Here is an 11,666-nt window from a genome sequence, read left to right on the forward strand (position 1 = left end):
ATGAGGGGCGGCGCCTCCGCCGCCGCCTGCCCCAGCGCCAGGCTCGGAGCGCCCGCGCAGGCGCAGCTGCTGCCGGTACCGCGCGGCGCGGGGGAAGCCGAGGCAGCCGGCCCGCGGGACTGCGCGTGCGCGGTACCTGTGGCAGCGGTCCCCGCCCCCGCCGGTACGTGCGCGCGCCGCGCTGAGGGCGCCGGGGGGGCGGGGGTGGAACCCAGCCGGGACAAGGGGGACAGGACAGGGCAGGGCAGGACGGGGCGAGTGGAGGTGGGAGCCCCGTAGCCCGGGGCCATGCTGGCCGGGTGGATGGGTGCGGTCCGTCCGGCTGCCTCCCTCCTCCCATCCGCGCTTTGACTCCTTCAGGGAGCCGCTGCAGGAGCTTGGTTTGGGGGCTGGTCTCTTGTCTGTCCAAGTAACAAGGCCCAGTTTTCACTAGAGCGCCTGTCACGGCAGGGCTGGTTAAAATTGTGGGTCACAGCTAAAGATATATAGGTGCTGTCCATGTCGAGCTGAGTTGCCAAAGCAAAATGTGACTGGAGGTATGTGTGTAAGCTCTGTTGCAACAACTCCACCCTTTTGGCAGGGAGTTTGTATCTCAAGTGGGGTGGGTGGATCGTTTGAGCTGGTTTTACTGTTAAAGTTTTGACGGTGGACAAAAAATTATTTCAAAGAGATGGGTTATAGTCAATGCTTCTGGCCTTCTATGTAGGTGTACTTTATGTGGGTGAGCGCAAAACTCAGGTTGATTTTAAACAATACCTATGGCCTAAATTCATAAGGCAGCCCAGATGTTACACTCGTTATTTGTGTAATGCACACCAACTGACTGCAGCTCAAAGTTAACCTGTAGTGGAGCAGATGGCAGGCAGGACTCTGTGCTTGGCATGGGTTTCACTCCCTTAGTTCACACACACGATGTTTGAAGTGATTCTTACGTTCAAGAAATAAAGTCACTAAAATATACTGGTTTTGGGTTTATTTACTCCTGACTATAACTTTTTTACATTCTGCAAGTTTAATATGAAGATCTCTTTCTGTCCCTAAAAGGAATATGTACATACTTATATATACACTAGAGTGCTTACTATTGCAGTACAGTTTTAGAGATATTGATATTGGATATTAAAATTACTCTTTGTGGTTTGTTTTTCCTTTTATTAAGGGTTTGTAAAGTTTTTTGAAACCCTTTTTAAATAAAGATTTGTAAAACCCTTATATTGCATCTACACAGGATGACCTCCTTATACTTTACAAGGATTGAGGAAAAAAAACCTGGATAGCGTTATGTGCCCACTTTAATCTATCCTTTGTAATTACAGTGTATCTTCCAGGTCACAGCACTGGGTGCAAACACAGAGATTTACTGTCTGCAAGCTCAACTTTCCATAGAAGTGAGCAAATGCTCTTTGCGCTGCCCCTCTCACAGTTATAGGGAAATTTTGAGAGTCTTTCCCCTTTTGCTCTAAAAATTGCAGACAAATCATGTGCTCCAATTAGTGCTGATATTGGTGTTTATTTCTCTAAGTAAAGCACAATGTCAGGAGTTTCTTGCTTTGTTGGAAATTCATCCTTCTTAGTTACATTTTTGCTGGTAGAGAGTCCTCATGATTTCTCTCTGTCTATCTGTCTCTCTCTCCTCTCCCTCTACCCCCAAATTACATTCAATACATTTCCAGTGTAGGAGTTCTTCAAAAATCCCTTGCTTGGCTTCCATCCCTTCAGAAGAGATTTGAATGCAACTCATCCAGCCTTGCTGTTGCACAAGACTGTGAGTTATCTGTGTATTTAAGTGAGTCTTGTGTTTGGTATTTTTAGAAAGAAAGGATTTTAAAAAAAAAGGTTTAAGTTTTCTTGGGAGGTGGGGCAAATGTATATTTTGTTAACATTTTGATTACAAGAAGGTAATCAATTGTTACTTACAAACAATGTTATGTGTAGTTAGAAGCAAGTCTTCTAGAATTGATTTTGATTTCAATTGACTAGTTGATTTTGAATACGTATAAGCAATATTATTTGCAAACAGTATTATAGCGTTAGGCTTGGATGCGTTTCTTTACCTTGACGACATGGACTTTTTGAAGTTGGATTTGTCTGTGGAAACAAGCTGGAACTATGCAGGAGAGGGGAATCAGTCTTATTCTGAAAAATACATCCTTGGCACTGATGAGGTCATAGCTGGATTTATGTTTGAAGTGTTCTAAATTTTAAATCCTTGAGGGTTTTTTTTTTTTTGATATTTGCTGAAGGACTAGTTACTGTTTGTGTTTTTGTTTTCTTTCTGAAGCAGTTAAGTGGATTGTCAAGTTGTCTTGGAAAAAACCCCCACAATAACTCACCAGAAGATGTTTCACATTTTTCAGTATCAGCCTTTAAGACTAATAACCAAAAACAGTCTTTCTAACATGTGTTTAAAACTGATGCTTTCAAGACCTGTTGCATTTGCACAGATATGGAAGTCATGGTTCTCAAGTCATTCTCTTCTTGGAAAGAAAAACATTATCCTGATGGGACCTCCAGGTGCTGGGAAAACAACAACTGGGAGAATAGTAGGCCAGAAACTAGATTGCCCTGTCATAGACATAGATGATGATGTCCTTGAAACGACCTGGAATATGAGTGTGTCGGAAAAACTGCGGGACATTGGTTATGAAGAATTTCTAGAGGAGGAAGGAAAAGCCCTGTTGAAGTTCTCAGCATCTGGAAGTGTTATTTCCCTTAGCGGGTCCAATCCAATGCATGCTGCTGGCATGCAGCACATCAAGAAAAATGGAATAGTCGTTTATCTGGATGTGCCCACGACAGTCATTATGAGCAGGCTGAAATCAAAGCAAATGGATCGTATCGTGGGCCTGTCTCCTGGTGTTTCTCTCAAAGATGTACTTCAGTTTAGGAAGCAGTTCTACAAAAGGTGGTTTGACATCCGTGTTCTTTGTGGAGGGGATGTTGAAGCGGAGATTGTGGCAGAAAAGGTAATTGATGCTGTGAAGAGATACCAAGACTCGGAACTGGAAACTTTCATTTCGACGAGGTCTAGTAGGTCTGGAAGGAGGACGGAAGAAGACTCTCATAAATTATATTTCAGTGATGTTGTTACTCAGGGCTTAGCCCTTGATGGAGGACTCTTTGTTCCTGAGAGAGGACTTCCAAAATTCACTGCTGAAGAATGGCAAGGTCTGATAGAAGTAACTTACGTTGAAAGAGCTCAGGTCATACTAGAAAGATGCATACATCCTGCTGATATTCCTGCTTCTAAGCTGGCAGAAATTGTTGAAACTGCTTATGGAGAAAACTTTAGTTGTTCTAAAGTTGCCCCAGTTAGGCATCTGGCAGGCAATCAGTTCCTTCTTGAGTTATTTCATGGACCAACAGCATCATTTAAAGATTTTGCATTGCAGTTGGTGCCACATTTATTTGCCTACTGCATTCCCAGAAGCTGCAATTACTTGATTCTGGTGGCTACTTCTGGGGACACAGGGAGTGCTGTTCTAGATGGCTTTAGTCGTCTCCATGACACTGACAAACAGAGAATTGCTCTGGTGAATTTTTTTCCTGAGCATGGAGTAAGCCCAATTCAAAAATCACAAATGATTGGCTGTCAGAAAGAAAATGCTTGGTCAGTGGGTGTCAAATCTGATTTTGATTTTTGCCAGACAGCTATAAAGCAAATCTTTACTAATTCTGATTTTACTGGCTTTCTTACAGTAGAATATGGAACAGCTTTAGCTGCAGCAAACTCCATAAACTGGGCACGACTGCTTCCTCAGATAGTTTATCACGCCTCTGCATACCTTGATCTCGTTCATCAAGGTATTATTTCTTTTGGAAGCCCTGTAGATATTTGCATTCCTACAGGAAACTTTGGCAACATGTTAGCTGCTTTCTATGCTAAAATGATGGGAATTCCTATTAGAAAATGTATTTGTGCTTCCAATGAAAACAATGTTTTGACTGACTTCATAAAAACAGGTGTTTATGATTTGAGGGGAAGAAAATTAATTTCCAGTTTTTCACCAGCAGTAGATATTTTGAAGTCCTCCAATCTTGAGCGATACTTACACCTGATTGCTAATGAAGATGGACAGCTGGTGACACAATTATTTAATCAGCTGGAAAATCAAGGCCACTTCCAGCTGCGGAAAGATCTACTTGGAAAGCTTCAGCAGGACTTAGTGGCTGGCTGGTGCTCTGATGAGGACTGTCTGGCTGCCATTCACTCTGTGTACAGTACTACAGGATATATTTTGGATACACACACAGCTGTTGCTAAAGTAGTTGCAGATCGATTACAAGATAGAACTTGCCCAATTATTATTTCATCTACAGCTCATTATTCTAAGTTTGCACCTGCTATCTTGAGGGCCTTGAGGATTGCAGAAATAAATCAGAATCCATTAAGTCAGCTTCACTTGCTGAGTTCTTACAGCGCTCTGCCTCCAATCCACTGGGGCCTATTAGAGACCTTGAAAAAGACAGGAAATGGGGATCACCAGGTCTGTGCTGCTGATATGAGTGTGCTGATGTCCCATATAGAAACCTTAATTCAAAATCATTTTATGAAAGTTTTTTGAGCGACTGATCCAATGTCCACAATGGCAATACCTTCTTATCAAGCTGCATGCTTTACTAAAGCCATCATTCATCTGGCCTGTGTCCAGTCCACAGCATATCTCACAGTTTTATATTCAGTTGTCAAGCTTTCAACAGTATTTGTAAGTAACATGTGTGAGATTTCTAGTGGTGGTGAAAGGTTGTGAGTTGAGAGTATAAAAACTGGAATAGCGTTTTGCAAATCATTCACAGTGGAGATGCCAGCACTGCTGGCTTCCCTTGGCAGTGCTGTCTCCTCCACAAGCCTGAAGCATCCTCAATGGAAGGAGGCAGATAATGAAGTCTGACCTTTCTGGAACTTTAACTCATTTCACTTAGGGCACTGAAACATAATATAATCATGTTCATATGTTACTAATGAGGGTTGATTTCACTACAAAGATTAAAATGTCCTTGTATTGTCAATCCTTGAACCATTGAATTTTGCGATATATTACCTTCTTGTATAATGTTTTTTATGTATTGTGTGGCCAGTGTCTAAGTAAAAAAATCTGGTCATTTTGTTTTTAACACCTTTTCTCTTCCCCAAATATTTTCCTGTGTCAAATAGAATACCCAATTCAATATTTTTAATATATTTGAGGTGTGGCTTTTCCTCCAGTGTCTTTTAGTCTCTTTCCTAGATGTTTTTAATTGGAACTTTCAACTGTAGCATCCTTTTTTAATACTATAGAAGAATCTGATAGTGGTAACAGCAATCTTCTTAAATAAGAACCAGACTTCACCATTTATTTACGTTGTGTTTTTTTTTGTTTTATGTTTTATCTTTGAGATTATATAGCTTTTCTTGTTCTAATTACTTGTGTTTTCATACTTTTCTTAAGTTAATTTCCTTGATGTTCTATATTATTCATGGTTTGCATGAGTTAGTGTAAGAAAGAAGCTTCCCAGATTACTTGGCATCTCATCAAGGAAAGTGAAGGATGAATTCCAGTGTGATAGCATCAGAAGTGTTCATTATGTAACTCAAAATACATCATGTGGTTTTGCTAATGACAGGCTCTTTGCTCTTGTTTTTTCTGAAGAAAAAAATAGACTGGATTGTCCTAGGAGATCACGTGGTTATGGATGAATGTATTCTGCTAATTGAAGATTGTTTCACAAGGACATAAACTACATTTCATACTATGGGAAATGGTAAAATGATTTATTGAAATTTTGAATGGAATGCAATTAGAGGTAAAGTGCTAAGAGTCTTCAGACATAAAGACATATAGCTATGGGAAGTTGTGTTTCCCAGTAAGATTCAAATAATCTGGTAATTGATAACATTTTTGCCTCTTCAATAGGCAACATTTCCTACACGTCAGGATTCACTTGGGGCTTTGAACTGTTGTCATATCCAACGCCTTCCTCTGTGTGCCTACTTGTACTTTTTGCCACACTAGAAGTGAACTAGACACCATCTAGCAAACTATTTTAAAGAATTGTAATTTCTTCCAGCATAAGCTAAAAGTCCCAAGTGTGTGCCTTTGCCACAGTGAATACATATACAGTATCATTAAATGTAGCTGGGAACGTGAGTGTGACGCAGTACCTTTCTGGATTCCCACATTAGCTGTCTAGATTCTTAGATACCTTTTTAGGACCTTTCTAGTTCTTTGCTCAAACCTCATTCACTATTTCTGCAGTAACTTTGAAAAATAAATTTTTGTTTTCATGGAATTGTAAACAGACCAGGTTGGAAGTGACCTGAAAACATCATCTGGGCCAACCTTTTGTGACAAAGGGAGGCTAGATAAGATTATCCAGCATCCTCTCTAGTTATGTCTTAAAAACTTCCAGCAATGGAGACCCTCCCACATCCCTGGGGATATTGTTCCAGTGATTGAGTGTTCTCATTGTAAATATTTCTTTCTTAAACCAAAATGAACCTTCTCCTGGTGGTTCCCCCCTTGTCATTTCTGTATGGCTCCTTGTGAAGAGAGAGCCTCCAGTCTCTTCTTAACCACCACTGAAGTATTGGACAACTGTGCTGAAGTGCCCACTGAACCTCCTGTAGTATGAAAAGATCCAACTCATTCTGTGTCCTCATAGAGCAGGGCAATTTTCATAATTTTCCAAACATGACATGGCAAAGACCATGATTATGTCATTAAAAAAATCCGTGTTCTGTAAGAAAAAGTTACATAAGCATATTGCCAAGAAAGAGGCATTGCTTGTATTAGTGATAAGTGAACATTTACCTTGTGTTTCTGTATGTTTCAGTCTGATTCTTACAATAATTCCAAGTGGGAAAAAATGTAATGCTTTCTCTGGGTGTGCTCAGTACAAAACCAGAATTTTAACTCTTGGAAAAAAAACCCCAAAATCAAACAAACCCAGCTGCCTGGATTGAATTACTGGGACAGGGTTTGGTTTCAGCTTAAGGACTCGCTGGAAATCCTACAGTGCTTGGTTCCATGGGGCTTAATGCCATTTGACATCACAGGGCAGTTTGTCACACACAGTTACAATACTTAATAGAAAAATCTTCAAAGAAGAGCTTGTTTTTGTAGAAAGCACCTGAAAGGGAAGAGCTGAGATTCTAAACAAGATAAGACTAGAAGCTAACAGCCTACCCTGAGATAACTTAGTGTTAGATGAACTGGTCAGAACTAAACTAGCAGAGGATTTATTTTGGCATGACTAAATTATTTTAAGGTTCATGGCAGTAACCCAAGCATGGTTTGAATTCTAGTTGCTGCTTTCCTATCACATGAGCCATTATAGCAGTCAATATAAACTAAGTAAGTAAAAAAACGAGCACTTGTACTTAGGGAAGGGCTTTCAGCGTGGATTTACGGTGTCTAAGGGCAGTAGGTAATGAGCACATACAATATTAATACATTTCTCAGAATGTCTAAAGGCTTTTACAATACAGTATTTACTAATTTTCAAAAATAATTAATTTTTGGACTTTCATTAACTTCAGTAAACGATTTTCCTGCTCTACTTCTGCTTGTGGATCCTAGTAATGGACATTATAAAATGCTGCAGTAGTGTTGTGATCTGGGATGTACGCAGTACTTGTGACCTGGTGCTAATGCTGTGTTTTGGTAGCTGTAGTGTACAATCTTCTGTCCTGCAAGGGAAAAAAACTTCCAGCATGCTCAGGATAGCTGGCTGTGGGTACATAGGATAGTAAGGAAAGCAAACTCACTTTCTTCCCAGCCCAGATTTTTTTAGTGTCAACAGTATACTGTGGTTCAACCACAATTGTGCTACTGTTATGGTCCTTTTTTTCCCCACTATCGATATTAGGAAAGATTCAAAAGGCATTAAAGACTGGGCATAAGTGCCCCTTTTTTTTTATCTTGTATGTTCAGCATTTAGACACTGTGCACACTGAATGCTGTCATATGTAATTTTCTATTAACTTTTTAAGGCATGGTGGGTGTGCCAATGGTACAGAAAAGCAAATTCATATTGTGTTGGGCAGCAGGATTCTTTAAGCTATTTGGGTTTTCTGTATACAGAGTTTGCTCCTGTTTGTCTAGCAGGATGTTGCAGTATCAATCAATAAAATCCAGGTTGACAGAGAGTGTGAGCATGCAGATCTACACATTTCCACCCGCTTTGTTGACCCAGAGTAAAAGCATTTCTTTAGTTAAGCTGTTCTTCTTCTGTATAGATAAATCTTTGCTGAACACTTCTACTACATGAAAAACCTCAGGGACAAATTTAATGTAAGGAGAAATGTAAGGAGAAATATAGCATCTATATTTACACTTTTTATTATAAGAATATTTGTCTGGAAAATACTTTGTTGTGCTTACAGATGTACCAGGTGCTCATTACTTGCCTTTAGTCACAGCCCTTCTTCTCAGGGTGACAGAGAGTGACTTGAGGTAAAGGATGAATAGAACATCAGAAGATAATTCTGTTTTCTTAGGATTTTATTATATAAAAAGAATTGCTATTTACAGTTTTGAGGTGATGTAATATTTTATCTGATGGAACTCTACAGGGAGGATTCTTGTTGTTCAAAAGGTCAGCTTGCTTTCAAGGACATCAAGAACAGACATTGCTATTAAGTATATCATGTTTGGCATACCAAAAGTACACATTACTCATTTGTATCCACTGTATTTTTTTCTAAATAAACACTGCAGGATCTATATAGCACTATGGCACTTCCTTTGCAAATATGTTTGTAAATCCGTATCAATCTGCTATAAAGAAAATCCACTAAAATAAGTGGTTTCAGAGTTTGACATTCTTAAGTCTTGAAAGATGTATTCCATCCTGTGTTTCCTAGAAAGTTGAGGGTATAGTTGGTTATATTCTAGGTAATTTACTTTGCCGAGACTAAGATTTTAGTGAAATAATCTGAATCATTCTGGAATGAAGTATGTATAAAAAAGGAAACACAGTTCAAAAATAGCAAATATCTAAACACTGTTTACATTGCACCACAGACTTGTCCTGTGCTGCATGGAAAGCCTGCATTCTGAGGATTGTTATGGAAAAGGAAATCTCTGACAGTGTAACCTTTCTTATTCATATTTAGTTCTGTGGAGAGATGAGCTAGTTGTCTGTTAGCTGTTGTGGAGCAACTTTGGTACACTTGTATCATTTCAGGATCATGGGCTTAAAATTACTTGAATGGTTGAAACAGCAATGAGCAGTTAATGTCAGTGAATTAATGTGAATGGACCATTGATTCTGAACATGTATTAGCAGCTTAAGGAGGATTTAGATGTCACTGTGTTTTTTCATGGCAGTTACAAATGTGCTCAGTTTGCTTGTCAGACCTGGGAAGCTGTTGCTTCAGATTTTTTCAGAATGTAGCAATCTAAAAGACAACTGTCTTGGTCTTACTCTCCAATTTAGCTAAAACTTTCAAAGATCTCTAAGTGTGGACCAAGATCCAAGCTGTTTGCTCATTTTACTCGAGAAGACTTTACTCCCTGATAAGTGTTTAAGATGCTGTCTGGTCTCCTTCTTGACAGTATAGGAAAATTATTCAGTGGAATCAAGATAACACCTGATTTACTTGATTATGTATGGTATTATACAATTTAACCAAGGAGAGAATCCCTAGTGTTTTCCTTGCACAACACAAGAACACATTTTTCATAAAAAGTGTATCTCAAGTTTCACAAAATCAGTTACATAGCACAGGAATTGTTACTCTAGCATTTTATTTAGATATTTTGTCACTGGTGTTTGGAGTAGACTCAGGTTTTCAAATAGTTTATTTTAAAGAGTTATTGTTATAGAAACATGGAGGGTATCACTCCCAGATTTAAAATTCATCATGACAATAATTGAGTCAAACCTGAAAGAACTCAAAGACTGAACAGATTTGTCATGTGAGTTCACACAGGATTTGGCTCTTAACCATGAGTTTACTAAGAACATAGGAGGAAATAAAGTAATGACTGTTCAAATCTGCAGATGCCACAAAACTTAAATACTAAAGAGCCACTTAATCAGAGCAAGATTAATTGCTTGGTTAGGAGCTGTAAGCAATTTGCATTTCACTCTGGCCTAAGTAGACCTGTGTTTTTAGGAGCATAGAGATTTGAGAACATACTTAGCAAGTTGAACAATTTGTGGTAGGAAATGCTGGCTTTGAATGGTGTCTGGAGATGAGTATGAATTTTCAGCATGCCTTGTGGCCAAAAGGTCCAGTTAGATCCTGAGGTTAGAAATGGAAATACTGCCAGGGAAGAAATACTGCTGTCTGTATTTGGCTTTGGTGTAACCTTTTGGAAGAATATTATGCCTGATTTCAGTAGTCACAATTTTCAGTAATGCTGGGAAGCTGGACAGAAAACAGTCATGAGAACAATAAAAGCATTAAAAAGAAGCACTGGCATGAGAGTCTCAAAAAACAGAATCTGCTTAGTTTAGTGAAAGAAGAATCAGCCTAGATGAACCATCTTTGGAGAAAAAATTGATAGTAAAGAACTGTTCCACCTAGCAGAGAAAGAGTCATCCAGCAAGCCTAAGCAGAAGTCGAACGTGTTACAAAAAAAGATAAAGGTGTGTAACAGAACAGTAAAGACATCTCTAATCTGGACATATCAGATGATTTCCTGAAAAAAATGTGGTTTGATAGAAAGAGGACTAATTCAGACAAGTCAGACCCATATTACACAAGAGATCAAACCAAACAATCACAAGTCGTGTTTGGCTGCCCCAGCAGTAACTTGCCTTTAACAAATGCATGAATAGCATTTCACAGAGGTTTGAGAGATAGAAATTATGAACTAATTTCAGTTCTGTTGTGGTGTGATCAGTATACAGAGCAAGTTCTGAGCTAAATAGGCTACTGGATATGTTTAGCCCTGTTCCTTCTCTCTCTAGAGAGTTGCAAATGGACTACTAATGCGTACCCTGACTTGACTCATGGCTATTAGGATATGGCTCATTAGTTTTAAATTTCATTATACAATACGCCTTGTGATGGTTTGGGCTATATATGCTTTCATTATGAAAATGAGGTGAACAGCACAGGAGGAAAGTGTCTGTGTAAATGTCAGCTTTATTGAATATAGATAATTATCATTTATTTATTATTGTTTACTTTTCCAAGCTTTTAAGTTAGAAATCTTTTGAAATTTTATTAGATGCTTTTGCGTCCCTTTTTTTCTCTGCTTTTACAAGCAACTTACAATCCAATCGCCATTTTCAATTCCTTTTCAGCTCATAATAAGACTCATATGACAAATGGAAAAACCCAATGTTCCCTTTTTATAGTTAAACTTGAACTTTTATATACCAGTTAAAGCTTAGAGGAGGTAAAAAGTACTCATAGGTTCTGCTCTAGCAACATATTTTGATTAAAATATATTTTTCTTTACATTTTAAACAAATTCACTTAATTATATCTAAATAGAGCAGGAATTTAGTGGACTTTTTTTCTGAGTGTCTGTGGCAATCTGATTCTGTTTAAAATGCTAATAAATACATCCCATCTCCTAATGAAACCAGTGTTTCCTGCATAATTAATTAGCATTTTATACAGATGAGGATGGAAAAGCCATATTCACAGTAGTTTTCTACCAGAAAGGTTAATAAAAGAATTCTATGCAGTTCTGAAACACACGAGAGTGTCTCATTTCTGCAAA

At 38.7% G+C, this 11,666-nt stretch overlaps 1 protein-coding gene across 1 annotated transcript; it reads left to right on the plus strand.

Annotated features, from left to right (window-relative positions):
* THNSL1 (threonine synthase like 1) lies at window positions 1-8,691 on the plus strand. The gene is given in 4 exon segments (XM_066199181.1): window positions 1-110; window positions 112-163; window positions 2,285-2,317; window positions 2,319-8,691. Coding segments are annotated over 4 exon segments (2,442 nt in total). The 3' UTR covers window positions 4,566-8,691.
* The last annotated feature ends 2,975 nt before the right edge of the window (window positions 8,692-11,666 follow it).

This window comes from Chamaea fasciata, unplaced genomic scaffold, assembly GCF_029207755.1.
Source record: "Chamaea fasciata isolate MVZ Bird 193981 ecotype frontalis unplaced genomic scaffold, bChaFas1.0.hap1 SCAF_1, whole genome shotgun sequence".
Taxonomy (NCBI): Eukaryota; Metazoa; Chordata; class Aves; order Passeriformes; family Sylviidae; genus Chamaea; species Chamaea fasciata.